Here is a 25312-nt window from a genome sequence, read left to right as displayed (position 1 = left end):
AAAATGTCCTGGCTTTGCACAAACAAATCAAGCTCTCTTTTTCTTGAAAGAAGGGTTAGAAGCAGAAGCATGTGGGTTATTATATTTGTACTTATTCTTGTTATTGTGATCAATTTTGTTGGCTTATCTCTTATGAATGGTTTGTCTTGTACTGTGTTTGCCTTGGTAGACATTGCTTTGGTCCTTGCTGCAACACTTTCCTTCCTATTTGTATCTTCAATGATAATATGGGTGATAAGGTCTAGCAGTGATATCTGTTTGTGTCTGTGCTTTAACTGTTGTTTAGTTTGTCCAGGATTCCATCAACTTCACAATCAGGAGTTTAGAAATGAAATTGTCGGGCAGAGATATGTTTTTAGTCTTTAGGTCTTCCAGCAGCTTGTGGTATTTGTTGATTTGTACCTTGATGTCTTTTTCTTCGTTCATGATCCAACGATAGTAGTTGGCGATGATAAATCTCTGTCTGACCACATCCTTGACAGTGTATTTGAGTATGAGAGAGTCCCATATCTCTTTGGATTCCTTGTAGGAGCAATAGACATTGAAAAGATCATTAGACAAGGCACTTAACAAAATGTGATGACATACCTTATTGGCTTGGACCTATTGTTGAAGTTGACTGGCATCATTAGCGGTATCGGGTTTGATAGTAGTAATGTAACAAATAATCTTTTCAAATATGATCTCAATCCCCAATGACTTGCTTCAGTAATAACATCAATACATTTTCAATCATCATTTAATAAACCTAATGCATAACAAATCCTTAAATGTGGGAAAAATGACATTATTAATTGTTCGCATATCAAGATATGACTATGGTTCTCTTGAATAATTAAGCAAAAATCTCAAGTAATACAACTCTCCACTTCCTGGATGAGTAAATTACAATCTTTCATCTATTGTTTTTTTTTCTAGGACACAATTGATTTTCTTGTTGCTTCCAAACAAATTGAGACATAAACTGAGCATATAAAATATTTCTAGCTTCCAAATAAATTTTATGTGCATTCATCCATGCCAAAAACTTAGAAGTGTTTTTTTTAGCTTATGAACAACATCTTCAATGGCATATTCATTAAACAAAACATGTCAAATTTGAAATGTTTTTCATCTTTCTAATAGTAGAAAATTATACAAACTTGCTAGATTAATCAACACAACACAATCTTCTAAAATATGTTGTTGTGTTGTTTCTCATGCATTACATTAAATTAAAAAAAATAGTAAATAAAGAAAAAATATTCCCTTAAAAGATTGAAAACAATAAATAAAAGTTGAAGTTTACCTTGCAAATTTGTTATATTTATCATGTGCATGAAAATGTTGTCCACATTATTAGAAAGTGTTATTCTTTAACCATTTAAATCCAAACTGGTATTACATAAACACAAAATGTGTCCTTTCGGGGTTCTTTGATGTCCTTGAGGTATGAAGCTTGCACGTAATGCCACAAACACACAATATGTCCTTCATTTTCATTGACACGGCCACACTGCTAGACTTGGAAGAAGCAGAATTCTCCATTTAGTAACCTATAACAAGCAGATTAAATGAATGAATCAAGAAAAAATGCATTTAATCTTACATTCATATGTTAAACGTCACACATTCACATTCACCTTAAGATGGAACTTAAAATTCCTAATAATCTATTTCTTCAAAAAATTCATTGCATAATCATGACTATCTAATGATGTACTAAACAATTTGAGGAACAAATCACTCCATCTACAAATCCTTCACAAATAGTTCAAACCCTAATCTCAAAACGAAAGATTATTACATAGTCAATCATCATTCGAAAGGAGTAACATTCCATTCATAAAGAAGAGACTGTAATATATCTGCTTCCAATAAAACCCTTACAATAATGCCGTACAAACTTTATTGTATAGAATACTTAACAAAACAAAAGCAACAAAAGAAAAATAACTTACACAAATCAATAAAGCCCACTAAAGAAAGTGCATTGGTTATTCCTTCAACGCGCCTAAATGGTTCAACTACGCTTAGGTGACCAGTCGCACACACAAAAGGTGTCCCACACTACTATGACGGACTAGACCCACATAAAGAAGAACAAAGAAAATGATTGTCGACGAGCTTAGAAACAAAACCAAAGTAACAACTGTATCAGAGCTTCGTCTATGTTGCTATTGTCAGAGACAACCTAGCAGGAAGCAAAACACTTGTCCAATGCTTCACTGAAGGTAGCACAACACCCTTCATGGTTGGGCAATAAAAAAAAATCAAAAATCATGTTAGTTTTTATTTGAAAATACCAAAATGCCCCTACATAACATCTCTTGTCCCCAAGTTATTCAAAGCCCCAACAAGCGGTCAAACACACATGTGGCATGACATGGTTGGTCCACGTCAAACACTCACAGGTGCCCCTTATTCACAATGTGCATCAAAGGGAAGACCATCTATTTATGACACCTAAAGAGTTTGGCCTAATGGAAGCGCATTAGGTTCACAAGGCTTGAGAGTATATATAAAAATATTTCATAAGAAGATTTTTGACTCAATTCCTATGAAAAGCATTCCCTTGGATAGGGAATTTACCCATGTCACTCCAACCCCTTAGACCCTGAAATTTCACGGTTTTTCGGAATAAAACAAAACCTACAGAATAAAAAAAATTATATATCTATGCCGATTTAATTATCACATCATGGATTAAGCTTGTGATCAATTTTGCTATAGAAAGTGTTTTAACAAGGACATGATGCATTTTTACATGCATGTCATGCTCATTTAGTTATTATCCTAGTAATCTATGGTCAATTTGGCTTAGGTATCATTTAAGTTAAGGCATATCGTGATCTTTTTAATTGGGGAAACAAATTTGAATGTGGGGTGCTTATAAGAACTTGTTCTTTAGTGGTTGACGTCTGACGAACCACTAGTCCACAAGCTACGTAATCATTGTTTTTATTCCACTTGAATGTATCTTTTTTCTTTTACTAATTTGCTAATGACTACAAATTCGTTGTATTTGGACCTATCTCTACAAATACAACTATATTAGGACCTTCTAAATATTATACAAATATTTTAAGAAGAATACTATCTTACTACTATAAGTTGAGTTTTTATTTTTGAAAAAAAATTGATCACAAGCTTAATCCATGATATTTGTTAAAAATTAATAAATATTTATATTAATAATAATCAATAGTTGGTATAAGTCATACATTAAATAAATAAGCAATTTTTATTAATAGAATAAATGTAACATAAAAAATATGAATATGAATATTATATTTTAAGATTTTAATATTATAGTAAAATATTAATAAAATGATAAAATGTTTTTTAAAAAATTAATAAACATATAATAAGCATTTTAATGAACAATTTAATTAAAAGTCTCGATATCATATAAAAGTTTTTTGAGGGAAGATATGTTGTTCCAATTTAAACAGAAAAAGGCTTTCGACTCAAAAAGAATAAAATATTTGTTTAATACTAAGTCATAAAATTCATGTTGACTTTCTAATTTAATTTATTCATTTTGTCAAAAAAATTATTTTACTTTTGAATACTTAATAGATATTTTTCGCTTTTTGTTCCTCATCATCAATCATTGAAGGGTATAACTGAAAAAGCATTCAATACTCTATTTCTAATGTTATAAGTTCCTTGTAATTTGCGTTTGCGTTGGCGCATAAACTGCATTTCTATTTCTAGCTTCTCTGGTTGTGGTGCATATTTTGATGTGACACACTCTTATAAAGAAAATGAAGACAAAGAAATACCAAAAGTGAAGGGACAGAAAATTAAGCCAAAGAAAGAAAAGACTCTCTATTTGCTGAGTGATGTAAATTATTAAATTTCTATTTAAAATAAATAAATGATGAGAAGTAAGTGGTGGAGATATTTAAGTAAATTTAATAAAAAAGATAGAGAAAGAAAGTATATTTAATAATTATGAGAGATATATTTAACCATTAATAAAGTAAAACACCAAAATTAAGCCCATTTGGCCAATAGAGACATGCAACCTGCTCCTAAGAGAAGGGAAATATTTGCCCCTAGTTGGAGCTTCAAATTTTTCTGCAACCTTGGGCTCATAAAATCAGCTGCTAGCAAATCCACCAATGCCATGTAAATCAAAATTCCAGCAGAAGCAGAATTGAAAATCCCTTCAACAGTTAAAGCAGTAGGGCTATTCTCTTTGTACACACTTGACACCCCCATTCCAATTGCTATCCCAATTGGGGTTGTCAGTGAGAAAAAGGTTGCCATAATTGCCATAGACTTGGACTCAAACTTTGCCTGTCACAATTAACATAATTCTATTTTAGCATTGATGCTTATAAAAACATATAGGTGGTGTTTTTAGTTAGTCCCTTAAATTTAGAGTTAGTCTTTTTTTTTTATAATCACAAAATAATTTTTTTATCCCTCCTACCTTATTTTTTTGGGTTTAGATGCACAATCTGTAACGGATTTTGACAGGCAAGAGAGACTAAAAAAGTATTTCACGAATTTAAGGAATTGAAAAATATAATTTTAATTTAAAAGTTAAAAAGACATACTCCTAAATTTAAAAAATTAAAAATATATTTAAGCATTTTCTTTTTAACATAGTAACCGACTTTAAAGTTATGTGAATAATTTAATGTCAGAACCAACCAAAAGCATGTCTTTTAAATCACTAGTGACTGTTTGGTCTTTCTCTTTTTCTTTCTTCATGAGCTAAAAAGGTTGGTTAGATGAAAATATAAGGATGTTGTCATCATGGCAATATTTTACAAGCCGGTGTGCTACTTTCCAAACTGGACAAAAGACTCCACAGTCCACACTGAACTCCATTTTCTCTTCAGCTTGAAATTTATCTCATATTAGTAATTTATCTTATATTAGTAAATGAATTCAACTTCATCTTTCAGTGTTTGTTTTCTAAACTACATGTATCGTTTGATAAGAAAAACAAAGACCTGAAAATTTAGTCCATGTTTATTAATAAGTTTTATCCTGAAAAATACTCATTTATTATTTTGTAAAAAAAAATCTAAAAGAAAGTTGGAAAAGAAAAAAGAGATTATTCTTTCAAGATAAAAGTAGGGTCTTAATCATTTTGTAAGGAGCATGTAAGATGTATGAAATTATTATACCAACCAAATAGCAATACCTGAGATATGCAACCACCAAGCCCCATACCCTCAAAAAATTGATGGAAAGACAGGGCCACGAGGAGAGGCTTTATGGTATCAATGCTGCCTGCAGTACCCAATGATATTCCAATGATCACTGAATGGATCACTATTCCTATCTCCAACACCTAGCACACAAACCAATAAACCAAACTGAATATTGCCAACACAAAAAAACTCTAGTCCAACATATATAGGAGTATATAAAAAAAAAGGTACATATCAATAACTAAGGACTTGTTTGATTTTTAGTTAGGAAATTTTGAGCATACATTTAAAAAGTAAAGCCGAAAAAACTTTTTTAGCTTTCAGTTGGATCCCATTATTAATCAAAATTTGCTTCAATTTGTCTTAAAACTCAGAAGAGTTACTTTTGCAGACTCAGTTAGCAAAATAAAGTTGTTTCGAATTTAAGTTTGTAAATTTTAATCCAAACGTGCACTGAGTGATCTTACTTGTGATATGATGCGCTGCCTTATTACATCAGATGTAATTGAACCCTCAGAGGACACAGCTGATCCATGAGCATGACCATGTGTGGCATGTGTATGAACATGTATGTGACCAGCATGTTCATCTCCCATTTCCTCATCATCAGCAGGAACCTGCTTAGAGGGGTTAAAATGTTGCCTATGATAAAACCCTGTGGCAAATGAGTCCACCATTAAGGTCCCTATGGAGGACAACATGGCAACAAATCCAGTGAAGGGAAACTTTCCCCATGGATTTTCCTTAAGGCAAGGTGAAGTTAGGCTCTCATATGCCTCTGGAAGTATGTGCACAAACCCAGTTGCAAGAATCACCCCTGCAGCAAAGGCCTTAACCATGAAGAATATGTCATTCTTGGGGTTAAGTGTTGGGATTCTCTTGCTCAACAATGGGAGGCTCACCCCAAGAGCCCCAGCAACAAGCACAGAAGCAATTGAGCCAATTTTGTAGTGGAGGACTTCAATTGAGTCACTCTTTGTGGCCTCTATTGTGTCACAAGTGCAATCTCCTAAGGCCATGGTTGGTAAAAGGACAAAACAAACATAGAACAAGTTTGAGATGGTGTTTGAACATGCTTGAAAGTTCATCATTCTGATGGGAATTGAATTGGGATTGTCACAATTAAGTGAGTGAAGGAAGCTAGAGAGAGGGTTATGGAACTGTTGGTGCTACTAGCTATAAGTCTTGAGAAATGTTTTCATGATTGTTATTTTAAAGGGGGAAAAGCTAAGTTTGTACATTGACATTATGTTCGTTGGATGGGATCAAAGATCGCAATATATAAAAGACAAAAGGAGAGAAAATAAAAGCCACTCTGAGAGGCTTAAAACTTGAGCATCTTAAACAGCCAATGTCATCATATGTCAAACATAAGTCTCGATAAAAGGCCACACGCATACTCTCTTTTTCTGGAGAACACAGGTATTCTATACGGTAAATTTTGTTCAAGTAGGATTTTTTTTTTTTTTAAATTTTGACCACAGATATCCTCTTGAAGGCTATCATGCATGTTGGAGTTGGGTAAGATTATTATGAGCAACAAAACTCTTATCAAATTACATAAATAATCTGGTTAAGCTGAAACAATCTAGCTCACATCAGTTAATCTGACACTCTTATATGTTCAAGTCAGATTATTTTGATTATAAAAAAGCATAAACATTTCAATTATTTAGTACATATCATTATTTGGAACCAACCAGATATTAATGGTCTAGTTGAAAGAATTTCAATGGCTCGCAAAGTTGTATATACGTATGATTCTATTTTTACTGAGAGAGACACTTTCCTTATTCAATTATGCTTCAAGTATGATTCTCTTCTGTCATTTGAAACTGTTTATGAAAAAGCATTAGTAAATCATTATACTTTCCTTAAATATGGTTGGTTTATAATGATTCAATTATTATTTAATAAGATATGTAAATTACTTAAGTAATAACTTTATTTTGACATACTTAAGGAATAACTTTTGTTCAACTAATATTTGAGGTAATGATCAATTAAAATATATACGGTTAGTATTTAAAATAGTTAAATGTTAAAAGCTTTTTTTTAGCACCGAAGGGCATTTTAGTCCTTTGGAGTGATAGATAGAGGTAGAGTCAGAAAAGCAAAAATGGGGTCATAGAATGGAATGACGTGCATCCATAGGGGGAAAAGATGTCGTCTTACCTATAAAAAATAGACTGTGTGGACAATATGTTGTCATGCAAAGCCCATAACATGTGTAATTTACCTAGGATTGGTTCATTCTTGGTCTTAATTTACCTAAGATTGGTTCATTCTTGGTCTTAATTTGGTTAATATGTCGATATTATGTCCTAGCACCTCCAACATCTTGAGCCTCTTCCCCATTATATAAAGCTTCTATTGTTGATTTGATTATTCAGTTATAGAGAAAAAGTTGATGTAGCACGGCTCTTTTTGGATAGCTATTAGAAAAGTTATCATAGCAATTTATTTTTTCCATTATTTTCACCAAATATTACTTAAAAAAACATTTTTTAACGGAGGGAGACAAGATTTTCACTAGTTGATCATACTGGTATCATATAACTGAATTTGAAAGCACTTTTAACTTAAATCTTCAAAAGCATTAAGTTTATGGGTTTTTTTTAATTATATATTATTCGACTTATTATTTATACTAAATGTGAGACTTCATATTTACATTTGTTTTCTGATAATTTCTTTAGTGAAATATAAATGAGATTTTTTTGTTAGTTATTTTTTTCATTCTCAAAAAGATATACAAGTGAAAATAAATATCCTCATATTTATTAGAAGTATATGAAAATATATTTTTGAGCATATTTTATTTTTAAAGGAGTCACGTTCTCATGTTTAAACGGTTGTTATTTCTATGAGAAGAAAGTAAGTATCTCATATTTTCATGGACTGACATTCTTGGTCCTATAGTAATTGTCGTATGACAAGTTCATATGGGAGTCGGGTTGAATGTTGGTAACATTAATTTTTTTTTCCCATAATTTCGCAGAAATGGATGTTATTTTTTACAATAACTATCTATTCGTTATTTTATGTTTCATATTTCTTTTTTCACTTTGATTTTATATTCAACTTGTAATTAAATATATTTTATTTTATTTTATTTTCTAAAATTACTAAATGCTAATTAAATGTTTTCATGGGAATAATATTCCTATGACATAATATTTTTAAGAATGTGATTTTTGATAATGTTAAAATTTCTCCCATCCACTGTTCTTCTTTTTTAATAGTTTTAATATTTTTAAAATTACAAATTTTTAGATGGTTATTCATAATTGCAGGATGGAACCTGGCTTGAAGAACGTGAAAGAGGGGTGGAAACGATGGATTTGCTCTCATCCAGTGATCACTATTCCTTATACGAAAATGGATGGTTCACAGCTTCCCAGAGGTATAGTATCAAAGCAAAGTGCTCCACAACGTCTATGTTTCTTTCATTTTCTTTTTAATTATAATTTAATTAAATTCACTTAAACATATTAAAGTTTAAAAACTACTTTCTCTTTTGATTAAAAAAAAAAACAATTATAGACCAAAAACACTCTATACATTAGAATTGTACAAAACTTGATCCAACCTGATAAAAACTGTTTTGACCCAAAGATTTTAAGCGATGTATGAATTGAACCCAAGAGAAAAAGGAACAGAAAGACAAGACATATTGAAAATCTGTCCTTAAGTTGGGTTAGGAGCAGATTAAGCCTCAGGTTCTCCTTTATTTGCTCCTTAAGTTATTATTTAGCAGGATTGTTCTAGTTCGATTTTTGTTGACACACATGATAGAATTTTATGATGTTAAGGATCAAGTTTTTGAGTCTAAAAATTGTTTAGCTTAAAATTTAGAGTCTGGTAAGAGATGCACACAACGTGCCTCAATTCAACCTATATGGAGTATGGACACCCCTACATATACATGTAACTTTATTTTATATTCAGTTTTATATTCAGTGGTTCATAAACTATTATATCATGCAATCACCCTTAAACAATAACTCATCTTTTGATTGGGTTGTGTTGTGTCCTAATTTGGTTCGTCAATATTAATTATGTCTTTGCTAACCCAATATCTCACACTTCATGTTCATTATAAAAAACTTTTATGGCATAAATATTTTTTTCCCTTCAAATTTGGGTCTAGTTTCCTGTTTGGTTTTCTAAATTTAAAAGGATTCTTTTTGTCTTCCTAATTTCAAAAGAGTCCCTTTTGATCCTACAGTGTTATTTTTTGTAATCATTTTGGACTCCCGATAAGGACTACAAGGCTATTTTTTTCCAAATTATGAAAATGAAAATAATGACTTTTAAATTTTGGAGACTAAAAAAACTTGGCCCAAATTTGAGAAATCAAAAGATGTTAAGTCAATTTTTTTATTATTATTCAATTAGTATTGAGTTAAAGCAGAAAAAATAAAGCATCTGCTTATAAAATGAGTCAAGTATCATAAAACATATATCTAAATTTGCATTTCACCACACTTCATGATTTACTTAAATACTTACAAAAACCTACTAATAAAAGTAAGATTAAATAGTTCATTTTGATATATAGAATATATTTATGATTTATTTGAATTTATCTTTTAACACGAGTAGTTGTATAAATATTTAAAATAACTTATAAAAATCATTTATAATATGTTCATAAGTTGTCGTCAACTTATTTTAACAAGTTTTTCGGTATAAATGATGAAAACAACTAAATCTTATAGGAAAATAGTTTAACTCTATTTCATTTTTTATTATAAAATGAAATTACGAGTAAATGCTTACATAATAAATACTTATGCAATTAATAGTCCTTAAGTTATTCTATAAGTTACAACAAATTTACTAATTTTTGTAATATATCTTTATAATTTTAAAAAAAAGTTTAAATTACTCCATAGATCTCTGAACTATTTAAAAAAATTTAATTAGTTAACTATTTAAAAAAATTAAATAGTTCCTTTAATTATTTTTTTAATTGAATTCTTAAATTTGTATTTGCTTTTAAATTAAGTCCTTCCATCTAACTGTAGTTATATAAAATTAATTGTTTGAGACAGTTGTGTGAATTCACAACAAGATTATTGTAGAGTGGAGCCTCGAGCGGAAAGACTTATAAAATAATATTTAAGTTGAATGAACTTGTACGGATGATAATACATGTTAAAGAACTAGATTGAGAATACTTGATTTAGAACATGTAGAGGTGACAATATTATATTTAAGGATTAATTATGCTTTAATAGTTATTTTTTGTCATGTCAAATAGACGAAATGATTTAATTAAAAAAATCAATGACTCATTTTTTTTAAATAGCTCAAAGACATAATTAAAAATTGTCAAATAGTTAAAAAATTTACGAAATAATTTAACTTTTTGATTTTTTAATTAACTCTTAATATTTCTAAAATTTTAATTGAGTTCTTACTCATCAATAGTAGTTAAAATTCTATTAACTTAAATTATAAGAATCCATTTGAATATATGTGTGTGGGTTTTGCTAATATATATCCTTATTTTTTAATATGTTAATAAATGTTTGTGGAATTTGTTAATATATATACATTCTTATTTTTTTTATATGAGTATGTTAGAATATCTTAAAATGCACCAATAAAATAATTTGCTAACACACTCATACTATAAATAATAGTGTATCCTTCAAAAAAAAAATTGTTATTAATTTCTATAAAGCAAAAATAGTCACATATATTAATAACAAAAAGACCTCATGGTAAAAAAGATTTAATGTAAATTTCTCTTAAATTTAATTTAAATCTCACTTGCTGTTGCACCATTCTTGCAAAAGTTAACATGTAATGAAAAGATGCCTCATTAAAAATTTAAAGTATTAATACGATATATATATATATATATATATATATATATATATATATATATATATATATATATATAAAGTAAACATAGCTTTATATAGTGGGAGTGATGTATGAGATGTTGGAGTGGCAAAGACATAATGTCGGCATATTAACAAATCTAGCTAAGATACATATGAATCATTTTATTTAATGAAAATGGTATCACCTCTTTTATTTTATTAATGTTGTATATTACATTATTATTGCACACATCTAATTAAACATGATATTCCTAAATGAGTTTAACTTAGTTGGTTAAAAAAAAAGTGTAAATTATTATAAATATTTTAATATTATTTTGGATTTCTATGGATAAAAAAATATAAGACCAATTTAGGCAATTTAAAACTAATAAATTTTAAGTTATCATAATTCATAATATAAATGAATATCATTTATTATAGTAAATGAAAAAATAAGTGTTAATATAACATTTATTTAACGGAAATTATATAAATTAAACAACATAGAAATTAATTCACTGGGTCCATTATTAGTAAGGGAGATGAGCAATTTACATGAGATTTTATCTCATGGCTGTCATTGTGCTTCTTACTTCTAGTTAGTCTATCATATTATTGTTGAAATTTTATATTTGAATAATTAATATAAACTAATATTATAAGATAATTATATTAATTATTTATTATTAGCATAATTTATTTTATTTTTTCAAATTAAGTATGTTAGATTACTAAATAAGATGATATGAATTTAAATAAATATATATAAGTGTTGATCCATTGAGGAGGTTAATATATTATAAGAAGACTATGATATCTCAATATACTAAGCCATCACACGTAGTTTCTCTTCTCTCATTTGATGAGCTACAAAGGTCTTGTTATTGAATAAAGAGACTTCAATTCAGAAAGAATCTCAAGGCTGCTAGCTATATTATTCATTATATTATTCATTGGTTGTTCATGATTCATATTGTTAAAAAATACTTAAATCAAGAACAACTACAAATTCAAGTATTAATCATAATTCTTATCTTTAATAATCAAATATGTCATAGATCTTAGGACCTTTGGTAAATTGTTCTAGGTTTGCACTTAGGACCTTTGGTAAATTGTTCTAGGTTTGCACTTACATTCTTTTATTCTTTTGACTTTTTTTTATGATTTTTAATTTCACATGAGAACTAGATAAATCTTTATTTCAATCATTGCCGTCACTCTTTTTATTTTATTTGTTGGGAAATGAGGCCCAATAAATAAGTATGAAAGCTATAATTGTAAATCACAGTTAAATCTATGAAAGAATTGGTTTATACATTCCTCTTAATCTCAACATTAGGAATTATTTTTTTCCTTATCTTTTTTAGAAAATCCTCTAAAGTTTCGACGAAAAAAGGTTAAATAATTTTTATTTTAGTTTTCCCATAAAGAACAAAGAATAGTAAAATAAGGATTAAAGATTAAGATTTCTAACCATTAGTATCAGAAGATGTCCTCATTGTTTGGTGTTTAGGATTCAAGTTTTTCAATTTGATACCTGGATAGTATTTTTTTTTTTTCTTGAATTGATCCAGCTATGAATACGGTTTCGGCATCGAAAGCTTTTCTTTTACATTCCTAATAAGTCGTAAGGGACTGATACAATATTTGAAGTTTTTTTATAAAGGGGCTATATACGGTGGTAATTTGTTTTTTTCCAGGGATGTGCGATTCCTTTTTTTTTTATGTTATATTAATTAAAAAAAGGAAAGAATTAAAAAAGGGTTTGATGAAGGATTGAATCTTTTACAGATTATTTTTGTACCATCCAATCTTATAAATATTATATTGAATCAGGTAGGTGGATTATGCATATGGAAAACATATTTGCCATTGGGAAATTTATTGTTTTTTTTTCCATCGCATAAAGCATGTTAATTTTCCATGAAGATTGCTTCCACCTTTTATTTACAAAAGACAATTAGTCATTCTGTATAGCAACTATTTTATGAAATATCAGTGAATATTCTCTTACGAGATTTACGATTTGGTAAGTATATATCGTTTATATGTAATCACAAATCTGTGAAAGTGTTTTTCGTGATTGATAAAAATATATCCAGTATATTGTTGATTCTATCTTGTAATCTTGGAAATTTAGTTCGTGGTGTTTTTCTTACTGCATCCCACGAAAAAAAATATTTAAGATAAATATTTTTCTCTTGAATTTCCTTTTTTTTCTATGATTTCAGTATTAAGAAATTGACGTTAATGGATTATGATATATCACATTAATTTATAATAAGGTTATTTGTGATCACCTCAATGATTTGGGGTGAAATTGAAAATAGTTTTTGAGATATATCTCTCACTTAAAGACGGTTAGATGATGATGTGTGATCTTTGGATTGTGATTCATATATACAATTTTGGGTTTTGCACTTACCTATAAAACTTGTATAAATTTAAGACCTTTCATTTTAATTAAATTGTCTAATATTTTTTGTTGAATTAAATGAAATAATATGTTGTCAAAGTAACATTTGTTGTGTAGGTTAATTTGATTGAATTTACATAGATGATGCAAGAAATTATTTATGCGAATTGTGCTCGGCCTAAAGTAAGACGTAATTTAGACAGATAACTACATGTTTGCAATGGTAAACATGTAATGATTATAAGAATTGATTTTTCTTGTGAATAATGAACTATCCAAAGATAGTCATTATTTGACCGGATTTATTACCTAGTTAATTTTCCATGCGAACAATGGAGTGTCCAAAGACAATCATTGTTTGATAGGACTTATCACCAATATTTGATCATTATGTTGAGAGAGCACCACTTGCAGTTAGGCCTTTCAATTCAAAGATTGGAGAATTAATGGGGTGTTAGACATCTTGTTTGAGTCTTTAAATTTATCATAAAGATAAATTATGCATTGTATGTTTATTGTTCTCTCATTAGTAGTTGTTGCTTCCACTCTTATTTTCACAACTAATATTTTTGGAATCTCAAACCAATTTTTTTTAAGGAATCAGTTGAGAATATTCTCAATTGCATGGGATTGGACGAAAAACTCTAATAGGGTTTTATTTATCATGTGCTAGATCAAACTAGGTTGTTCTTTATCGTGATCCTAGACCAAATCAAGTCATTCTTAGAATAAGAAGAGGAATAGAGTTGATGATATATATTGCATAAAGTTGTTCTCAATTAGAGAAGAAATAGAAGTGTAGGATAAGAAATCTACTTATTACTTTTGTAAAAAGGTTGGACATATGAAGTAAACTTTTCCCAAGTGCACTGTTTTGTATGTGAAGAAGGATAAATTTCTCATTTTGTGTTTGTTCTAAAGTTAATTTAGTTTTCCTATCCAAGGATAATTAGTGGGTAGATTCTGATGCTATTACTCCCATAAGTATGTTTTTGCAAGGTTGTTTATGGAGTCATTTGCCAAGTGATGCTGAAAGAATAATCTATATGAGACAATGACAATAAAGTTGCAATTGAAGTTATAGGAACTTTAAGGTTACTTTTAAAGACTTATTATTTGGATTTAGTTGAGATGTGTTGCATATAGTCTGTTAGACAAAATTTAATTTCTAGGGAGATATGTGAATAATCATGGTATGTGACACTAAAAGGTAGTAAAGTGCATAATGTGTTATTTGAAGAGAACAAGAAATTACATGTTTACATATCGAAAGTCTAAAAATTTAGAGATCATAAGGTATTTTGACTCTGATTTTGTGGGATGCCTAAATAGTACAAACTCCACATTAAGATAAATCTTTAACCATGATGGTGGAGTTAATATCTTGCTAAGGCATCAAATCATATTATATGATTACTAAATTTTGTCATTGGCTTACGTATTGTTACAAACATCATGAGGTCATTAAGTAGTTATTGTGACAATAACTCAGTAGTGTTATACTTCAACAATAATAGGAGTTCGAGTAGGTCAAGATTATTGACATAAAGTATTCTTTTTGTTAAAGAAAGAATTTAGAAAATAAATATTTTTTTATAGAACATATATAGGAAAGGACAATATGCTAGCCCACTAACTAATAGTTGACACTTAAATCTGATCATATGTATTGCCCGTATGGTCTTATTTTAGTTGTTGCCTTGGTTTAATGAGAGTTTTTATGTTCTATGTTTGGATTCAGATTTCATGTATTTGATTTTCCACATAAATAAAGATTACAGTTTATAAGTTTATTATGAAACTTGTTTATTTACGTGCAATATTTAAATTGTACTTAAGGACTTAAGATTGATTTCGCTATGGACTTAAGTTGGACCAATTGCAAATAGACATCATTGAGATCAAATTGCATGTAATTTCCATGTTGTTCATCCATATTAATCTATGTCATTGACTGTATTAATGTGGTGGTCATTGGGGTCTAATCACATTTGTTGTAGTGATGAAAGCCATAGTGATTCCATTATTGATATATGAGATAGAACAAATTGTTAATGTGGAAGTTTAAAGATAAATAGCATATAAATGTGCGCCTAAAGAATTATGATATAACTGTTATAATATGTAGCCCAAGTAGAAAATTATTGGATTTTCTATTCCAATAATTAGTGTAAGCTTATATTATAAGACAATTATATGAGCTATTTATCATTAGTGAGCTTTATTTTATGTGGTCAAACTAACTGAACCCATTAGATTACTAAATAAGATGTTATGGGTTTAAATGAACATGTCAGTGTTGGTTCATTAGAGGATAATGAAAAACCTATTAGGTTAACACGCTATAAGAAGGTTATGATTTCCAATATACTGAGTCGTCACACATAGTTTCTCTTTTCCCCATTTGAAGAGTTACAAAAGGTTCTATTATGGAATAAAGAGGCTTTGGTTGAAGAGGAGTCATAAGGCCGCTAACTACATTATTCATCAGTTGTTTGTGATTCAACAATTGTCAAATAATGCTTAGATTGGAAACAACTACAGATCTAGGTATTTATCTTAATTCTTATCCTTGATAATCAAACATGTTGTAGATCTTAGGACCTTCGGTAAATCGCTTTAGGTCGACACTTACATTTTTAGCTTCCACATAAAGAATAAATAATATTGAAATAAGGACTAAAGATTAAGATTTCTAACTATTACCTACCTACAAGGCTAAGAAAATATGACTTCTTGAAGAAAAAAAAAACACTTATGACATGTTTGTCGGGAGATAAATTGGATAAAACTTACACTGCAATTGGTCCTTTGCATGTTTTGTTCTCCTCTCTAGTTAGGTGGATGCAAATTCTTAAATACAACTATAGTTGTATCACAAAAAATCCTTGTTTGTATGTTAGGAAAATAGTTACTAGACATAAATTTATATCACTTAGTCTTAGACATTTGATTAGGAAATTTAATGAAATTGTGTGATGAATGGTGTCATGACATGAGCCTTGAATTAGTACCAAAAAAGAAGCGAATGTGCAAAATCCACTGAAAATGTTGATTATTGTGGTTGTGATGTTCTTCAGGTTGAATACAATAGTGAGAGTGAGATAGACTAAAAGATTAGCTAAGGTGCTAATGGCTCTAAATTTCTCAAAAGTTTCATTTCCTAGCAATTAGTCATGCCATTCAAAAGATACAACTAAAAAGTAAAACACCCCCCCCCCCCACACACACACAGAACACTGGCAATAACCAAGCCAAAAAACCTACTGCAATAAATTATAAGAATGCATATCACATCCATGTGTATAGATGTATAGAGAGAGAGTGAGAGCAGGGATCCACTTAGAGTTACTCCTCATCCTCACGTTCATTCTATTAAAATCTAATTATTGTAACAAGTAGCTAATCTTAATCATCAAATCTAAAAAAAAATGAATGGTGAGGATAAGGAGTTATTCTTGGGGTAAATGAATATCCTCTTACACACACACACACACACACACAACTGAATAAACTATTGCCTTATGGCACTCCATCATAACATAAATTTATACAACATCAGAGCAACAAAAATTTCTTTAAAACATGCATATAAATGTAAATAACTCTATACAGATAAACTACCTAGACTTTGAGTTGGTTAACATTATACAAGATGCTAAGAAAGAAACAACATACAGAATCATGTATTCTCATCTAGGTACACAAATCCACGAAGTCTCCAAAGACACGAGATTACCTCTTAGCCATTTGCTTCCCACTATGTCAGATACGGGATCATCACAGGCACGAACCACACGTGCAACAATGCAAGGGTAAGCTTACCAAAAATAAGCATACTAAAATGGAATAAAACTCAACAATTAAAGCATACACAATTACCATCATAAATAGAACATAATATTCAAAAATCATACATAAAGCATAAATTTTATAGTTTTCATGACAGGACATCTCATAAGAATCATTAGTTCATCAACCATCACATAAAGATTCAATCATCATACACTATCAATCAATCAATCCTCATCACCATGATTTAACCATCATCCATCATCATCATCATCAGTGATTGAGCATTTTTAGTTTAGTATTTTTTTTTTCTATTCTTCATAGCTTATTTGACCTCTCTTTGACTTATATTTTCTCACCTTAACTCAATTTTGGTCTTAGGAAAATGATTGAGCTCAATTGATAATTGTGGCTTATTTTTGGATTTTTGTGCTTGCTTTATATATTTGTCTTGTGTAAGGCCTATAAGACACTAAAGAACTCCAAATGGTGCGTGTGAGTAATCCCTAGAAAGCTAAGAAAAATATCTTTAATATTGTCACAATAAGCTTGGGCCAATTATGCCATTTTGAGGGCCAAATTGGGCTTGGAAGTCAGAACCTCTGCACTTAAATAATAGGGCTGTGAATTTGGGCTTTGTTTTGTATAATTAGTTTAATTAGATTAAATGAGCCTAATCAAGGCCCATCTCTTCCTTCTGGGTAGTAACTGTATATATTAGTGGAAGTTAGTTAGTTAGTTAGTTAGTTACTTCATTTTGTACAAAAAACAAATTTAGTTACTTGTTGTGCAAGCTTTATGATTAAAATCTTTTCTCTCTTTTTCTCTCAATTTCTCTTCATTCTTCTCCCTCTTTTCACTTTTGTTCTTCCTTTTTCTTGCACAAATTTCATAGCTTTTCCACTGGTGATGATCATGGAAGGCTAAACATTCAATCAATCCAAGGATCCACTCTAAGCAAGGCTGAATTTGAGTTCTGGTTTAGTATTTCAATTCTGTGTGAATGTTCATCTCTTTCTTCAATCTTATTTTCTACTTTCATGATTATGAATAGGTTTAGGATTGAAAACAAATTAGATTATGGATTCATTTCTTAATTTTGAAATTTAATCACAGGTTGTTTGGATGATATTCCAACCTAATTTGTGATCTCAATGAATTTAGGGATTAATGCGATTGAACTAACTCTAATGACATTGATTGAACCTTCACAACTTGATCATTCTTTGCAGAACTATGATAATTCGATTAGCATTGGTTTGGTGAATTGGATTGATGATTTCGAATTTGTTTTACAACCTATTTGTGCAATTTTATTTGTGTTCTACAACTAAAACTCTATTTCAATTTAGATTTTGCATTTTTGTTAGGTGTTTTCGCATTTCTTTCAAGTTCCTACAAACTATTTGTTGAAATTTCCCTTGTTGTTTATAAGTGAATTAAAGTACTAGAGCGATTCAACAGTCATTATCAATCAGTCAATCAATCATCACCATGATTCAACCATTAAACACCATCATCATCAGTTCATCCATCATCGACATCAAAGATAGACTCGACTCTATGGAGATTTTCACCACATGAGCGATTAACCCAAATGCACCCCTTAACATAGTCATCTTCCTGACCTTTGAAGAGACCCCGATTTAATCCTATAGAGGACTTGTAGTTTTATTGAAAATAGATAAACGTGGATAGTGGCTTATCTCAGTAAGGTATGCATTAACCTTAAACCTCGTTAGGAGTTTACCCACCCATCTATTCTATAGGCCTCTTCGAGACTAACCACCATGAAAACCTTCACCACTAGGTTAAGGGCCTACCAAGCACCCACAACTTATGTGCCTACACAAAACCAATAATTACACTTAGATTCCTTGAGGTTTTGAGATCTCACAAACCCAAGTTTTACCATCCACAACATTTCATCCCATATGTACCAAAAGAGTCTCTAAACCCCTTGGAAGGTAGTTCTATATACTTTAGCACACCATTTCAAATCAAAGCATAGAGGTGATATTAGGGAAGATATCTCACTAGGAGAGACCCATGGGTCACTTTAGTGAAGCGGTGTTCTAGCATGGAACTCACCCTCCCAAGTATACCATTTTCTTTTCAAAAAAAAAAAAAAAAACCGTCCCAAAGACCATAGTTAACCCTTCCACCATGTAAGGATGGTTACAAGGAAAGATTATCCTCCATTATCATCGTCTTATCAACATCAATCCATTCACCTCATTAAACAATATTCATATCATCATCAAGAAATCAAACAACACAACTCAAGACATTCATCAATTAACATAATTACCTCACCATCAATATAATCATCAAAACTATAACAATATTTCATCAAATTATCATATCATAAATTCATCAATAATTCATTAAGATCTCAAAACCCTTGAAGTTCCTTCAATTATGAATAACGAGAATCCTTTTCAATACCAAATTAAGAGCATTTCATACTACAATAATTAAAACATACAATTGTATCATCACTTCAACAATTAGCATTTATAAGTCCTTATGTACATACATTTACTCAAACATAACACAATCATCTTATAGTAGTTCATAAAACAATGTTAATTACATTTGTGTTCCATTTGGGAAATCATATTTAAATATGTAAGATAAAACTAATTTCACTTTAAGTTTTGTGCTTAAGCCCCAAAAATATCATGCTTAAGCATCGCACTTAAGTGCCAGCTGCTTACAACCATCCCCTTGTTACACTTAAACACCACCCTAGGTGTTTTTAAGCGCGACAGGTCTGCAAGGTCGCATATTCCTGCAAAATCTCTTCCAAAGGATCCCAATTGAACTCCAACTCAAAATCTTTCATTGTTAACACAAATATCAAATTAAAACACATCTAACGGACATATATCAACAATCAAACTCATTAAACATAAAATAAAGATGGTTTAAGCTTCCCTTACCTTTACAAACCTAGGATTTAACTTAGAGAAGGAGAAAGTTAAAAAAAGATGACTTTGGATCCAAGATGAGGGTTTTCCTTCACTCTTACAATAGCACACACCAGCAGCAACACCCAAACCCCAAAAACAAGTAGAATCAACATCAAAACTTCAAATATGAGCACTTTTATGAGATCTCAAAGGTGCTCATGGAAGAAAAACGAAAATGAAAAATAAGAGGGGAAAGAAGAGAGTTTCTTACTACTGACTAGCCCACAAACTCAAAAGAAACACAATCGCAAGGTACCTTGAGCAAGGGAGATAAAAATCTCAAGCTTTCAAATGGAGGGTTCAATTGAAGAGGAAGAAGGAAGTGAAAATGAGAGTGTTTTAGAATTGGTTCAGATTTATGAAAGGTTTGTGAGGGTCATAAGACTATGTAACTTCCCTTTCCTCACATCCCATATTTTCTGAACTCACCACCCTTTTTCATGACCCAAGACCCATCCACATAAGTTCAAACGCTTTAAAACTCATCAAAACACTCATACAATATGTCATATACATAAACATAACAGACCATCATCTCATAATGCACTTAAATTAAATTTAATTACTCTTGCAATCTAATTAAAGACACTTAATTAAGCATTATGAAAAAACACAGTGTTACAACTTGCATAGTGTAACACCCTGAAAATTAGAACTCATATTATAGAAAGTTTTGCGTTGTGTGATCTATAGAAATATAATTGACATTGATAATTAATTACAATGAGAATTTAACTCAAGTAGTTAATTTAAAATTTTCAATTATACATATGTTATTTTATATGATAAGTTTAGTAGGAATTAGAATTGCATTAGAACATGATTTTTACACCGAGTAAAATTACATTATGCAAGCTTAAACAGTCTAAATTCACATTCTGTAGATTTACTCTGTATATGATTATTTGTGTTTACTCCTTGATCTGTCTAATTAGCACCATTGTCTAGGTTAATTAGCTAGATTTTTACTTTTTTTGGTAAAAGCAAAGTTTCCTTTTATGCCTAATCCTATCTTAACCATCTATGGCAACATTTTCAAAAGTGAAACTAGCCAAAAAAATGGCTAGAGTTGCACGACCCACTTCACTCTTTCTTCTTCCATCATATTTCCCCTCAATCAAAGTGACTTGGTGACATGAGGAGGCTTAGGAACCAATGGGCACTTGAGACCCTTACATCTAGGGTTGTCCTAGACTTCCTTAACACTCCAAGTTCACTTCATTTGTGCCTAGATTACTATCATTTTAATTTTGGTCTTGGATGAGCTTTAGAGAAAAAGAAGAGAGTGCTTGCTAGGACTGCTTGTTTTCTGAGTTTTGAGCTTCAAGTCCTTCATCCTCCACCATTTTCATGCTTCAAGCCAAGGTATGGAGGAGTTATGTTTCTTGCTCTTGCTTGTTCATGGAGTATTCTCCATTAGATGTGTTGTAGGAGCATAGGAAGTTAGCTCTCCATAAATCAACACTTTAGGTCCTTTCTTTTACATGTGTGGAAACATGTTTGACATGATTGGGGTCCTATTTGGGTTGATTTGGAACCCATTGAAAATGAAAAACTACATTTTTGAAGCTCTGGGAGGTCGTGACCTTAAGTGAAGAGTTGTTCACGATTAAGCGAGATGACCAGTAGGGAAAATGGGATATTCTTTTTCAAGCTTAAGCGTTGTTTGAGTCAGGCTTAAGTGTGACCAAGCCTAAGCGTAGGCTGGACCAAGCATAAGCAAGATGACCTACAAGGGAAAATGAACTACTGGATTTCAAGCTCAAGCATGGAGTAAGCCAAGCTTAAGCATAGGCAGAGCCAGGCTTAAGCATGAAACCTTGTAGAATGTGTATGAATGGCTTCCAAATGGATTTCAATTGGAATTTTCATAGTGTATAAGAATTATGAGATGCATAAATAGGTTTTTAAGGGTATGTTAGGAGAATCTACTTTTACTAAGTATTTATGAGTTAAGAGTTGAATGAATTTAAGTATGAATTCATTGCACTTTAATTGATATTATTGAATTGTTATTGACTGAATTAAAGACCAGGATGACTTGTGATCCTCAGGAAAATATTGTGATGGAAACCTTGATTGGTGTGCGCTTGTATAATGACTTTGAAAATTATTGGTGTGACTAAAGATTATGAAATCCTTGATAGGGGATCAAAATGACTCAATGCATAGGTGCATTTGTAGAAACTAGAATTCAATTCTAGTATTAATAAAGATTCATTATGATGAACAATGAATAAAGATTTAACAAGAGTGTGAATCTAATAAATTAATTGAACTTAGTAAACTTTAGATACCCTTGCATATTGGAGTACATTATTATGAAGTGGACTTAGAATGAGCCTTAAGTCTTTCTTGGAGAACATAAATTACGATAAACCCCACTTAATATTAAGAGAAGAAACGCTTGCATAAAACTTAATAAAACGTGGGTTGGGACATGGATACAATTCCTGGAAATGTGTGAGAATGCCTTGGGCATTTGCTTGTGGTTTGTGATGTGTTTGAGATTATTTAATGTCTTGGTTGGAGGGAAAGAAGGAGAAGTCTTCTTTTCCTTAACGATGTGAGGATCATGGTGGATACACTATACCCATGAATGCATGACAAATTGGGTGCCACTTAGAGAGGACGCGTGGAGGTAGTCACATGGGAAGTTATGCTTATGTTAACTGTGAATGATGAGAGGTGGTGTTGGAATAATCACCTAGTGTGGTGATTCTTTATCTTTGTGTTAAGGAGTCAAAGGAGAGGCTTCAAGCTCATATTCTGTTCTCCAACCACCCTAAGTACATGTGATTGAAGAATACCACAAATATTAATAGAGATAATTCGAGTGAGGAGGTTTGTTAAGGAGTTAGTCCTCAGAGATTGGATGACCAAATAGATTGTTACCTGAGGGATTAATCACTGGCTAGTTGTTTCATGGGGGTGTGATGTTGAGTTTGTGGTCATGTTTCCACAGTCCCGACTTAGCAATCCCAAAAAATGCGTGAAATATCAACAATCACACAGAAAAAGGGTTGATCGTCCACTGGAGTTGTGAAATATCAATAATCAAAGATAAGAACTTTTTCATAAATAAAGAGCTTTATCACAAGTTCAGAAAGATATATGCACTGGTGTCGTCCACTGATAAGGAAAACCAAGTTTGATCAAAATAAATGTTGATCGTCCAGTAAATATAAAGCAATATTTTCAAAAAGGTTTCAGATAAACACTTGATGAGAAAATAGTGACAAAGTAGGCTAAGAGAATACTTAATAAAATTGTTTAAGAGAGACATAGAAATACTTTATTTATTTTGATTCACTTAAACAAAGCAATGTTGGTTCTTCTTTAGGAAACTGTAAAGGGTTCCACTAATCAAAACTTTGATTACAAAATAAGTATTCAATCATGTCACTCCTAGCTATACAAGTATTCTTCTAGCCACTTTTGGCACACCGTTAGACTTCCCTTGAATCTAAGAATACCTAAGTATTGTTTAACACTAAGTCACTCCTGGCTTTCATAAACAAAATTTTGAATGAATACAATGATTCAACAACACTCAAAGAGTGAATAAACAATTTTAGCTCAAATACAAATAACTTTTCTTAGCAAAAGATAGACAATATAATTTCAAGTGTATTGTCAGGTGATTTCGTAGAGTTTCGCTTCAAAGATTTTGTTTGTTTCTTTAATGATTTTTCTATTTTTTGCTTTTGAGTACAAATTTCCTTTTATAGATTTCAATGAAGGATCCCTTATGGGATTAGCGTTGAGTCTTGATATGACCGTTGTCTCACATTTGGAGACGAGCCAATGTGGCACGCTTTGATTATAAAGGAAAGGAATAATAGTACAAACAACAACATGTGCTCTTATTCCACATCGAAGGCGCCTATAGAAGAATATTATGTAAATACTTTTTATTCTCTTCTATTTTATCCTTTCCTTAAATTCAAATGTTAAAAATTCAAATAAAGAGAGACAAAACTGAATTTCGTAAAGAAAGATTGTGCACTTTTGTTTGTGTCTAACATGGTCTTTTCATACTTGGTTGGATGTCACTTTTAAGAGTATAAAATGAGTAGGTAAGTGATATATATTAATTGGATGCGAGTAATAAACAAATCAGTGTATAAACATTGGTTTTCACAATAAGTGGACGCGATTGATTTTACAACGCATTAGACACTAGATATATTAACAAAATGTTTTTCACTTTAAGTTTGAACTCAACTTACTAGAGTTGTAGATGTTGATATAATAACGATTAAGCTCTTTTACAAAGATGGTCTTGTGCACCTAACAACAACTAATCAGTTTATCAATAATTTATACTTTTGTAAACATCAAAACTAAGGTGTGGTAGGTCGTCCAATTTAGTGGATCATCCAAACCTAACAATGCAAGTCATAACCATGTTAGTGAGAACCCTAACCCTATCATTGTACCTTGACAAAAGGTATACTCTGAATAGTCATCTATCTTAAATGTGTAAGACCACTAAGTTTTGGATGTTCCAGTGGCAGCGGGCCCAAGATACGATGAAATAAAAATTAGTTAAACATGAGTCAAGTGACAAGTGAAACTGTGAAAGGACTACCTTATGGTGGTTATCGCATTTGTGTTTGTGACCCGAAGGTCATTTATGTGTGGTTTTAGAGGAGATGGGTGACTCACTCCATACACTCTTTTGTTTTTCAGAGGAAGATAAAGGACTTGATGTCAACAATAAAGATCGGGTGAAAAAGTTACAATGAGCACTAAGGAGGTGATTGTACATGTTCCAGAAAAATAAGGATCCATTGAGGATTCCTTGAGGGTTTTGAAATGGGTATAAAGGGTTGGGGTTTCATTGAGTCATTACTTTGAGTCGTAGTTTTTTCTTGTACAAAAGAGGGTAGATTAGGTTTTAATCTTATTTTGTTATCATTATTTTGTATGTGACTCAAATCTATTAAGTACATAATTTCAGGAATGTAAACATGTATTATAGTTGTATAGTGTAGTTGTTTAATGAGGTATTATCGAGCATGTACAAATGAGCTTTTATTGTTTTATATTAGTTTAATGGAAATCAAGTATTTTATAAATTAAATTATTTCTTATTGAAAGATATGATGTTGATGGACACCTTAT

The 25312-nt window shown here is 30.7% G+C and overlaps 1 protein-coding gene and 1 long non-coding RNA gene across 3 annotated transcripts; one reads left to right on the top strand and one right to left on the bottom strand.

Moving 5' to 3' along the window:
• Positions 1-1208: 1208 nt before the first annotated feature.
• Positions 1209-6511, bottom strand: LOC100805124 (zinc transporter 1). 2 transcript variants are annotated; one of them, XM_041009532.1, is made up of 4 exons: positions 5624-6511; positions 5147-5296; positions 4014-4287; positions 1209-1535 (listed from the first exon to the last, which is right to left on the bottom strand). In XM_041009532.1, exons 1-4 carry the CDS (start codon positions 6245-6247, stop codon positions 1528-1530), a joined length of 1056 nt encoding a protein of 351 aa, XP_040865466.1. In that variant the 5' UTR covers positions 6248-6511; the 3' UTR covers positions 1209-1527. The 2 variants fall into 2 exon arrangements, with proteins under 2 accessions (XP_040865466.1, XP_003546826.1); XM_003546778.5 differs by lacking the exon at positions 1209-1535 and having other exon boundaries at positions 3930-4287.
• Positions 6512-7562: 1051 nt separating this feature from the next.
• Positions 7563-25249, top strand: LOC102664505 (uncharacterized). The gene is made up of 3 exons (XR_418604.3): positions 7563-7704; positions 8453-8562; positions 24878-25249. It is a non-coding gene; the product is annotated as an uncharacterized lncRNA (long non-coding RNA).
• Positions 25250-25312: the final 63 nt, after the last annotated feature.

The sequence above is a fragment of the Glycine max genome, chromosome 15 (assembly GCF_000004515.6).
Source record: "Glycine max cultivar Williams 82 chromosome 15, Glycine_max_v4.0, whole genome shotgun sequence".
In the NCBI taxonomy this organism is placed as follows: Eukaryota; Viridiplantae; Streptophyta; class Magnoliopsida; order Fabales; family Fabaceae; genus Glycine; species Glycine max.
Note: the sequence above shows the minus strand (reverse complement) of the source record. Positions and strands in the feature narration are given on the sequence as shown.

Excerpts from the sequence above, each read along its gene's own strand:
- LOC100805124 (XM_003546778.5), bottom strand. The coding sequence starts at position 6,247 with ATGATGAACTTTCAAGCATGTTCAAACACCATCTCAAACTTGTTCTAT. Across the intron at positions 5,297-5,623 it reads GGCAGCGCATCATATCACAA|GTGTTGGAGATAGGAATAGT; the intron begins GTAAGATCACTC and ends TTTGTGTGCTAG. Across the intron at positions 4,288-5,146 it reads TTGGTGGTTGCATATCTCAG|GCAAAGTTTGAGTCCAAGTC; the intron begins GTATTGCTATTT and ends TAATTGTGACAG.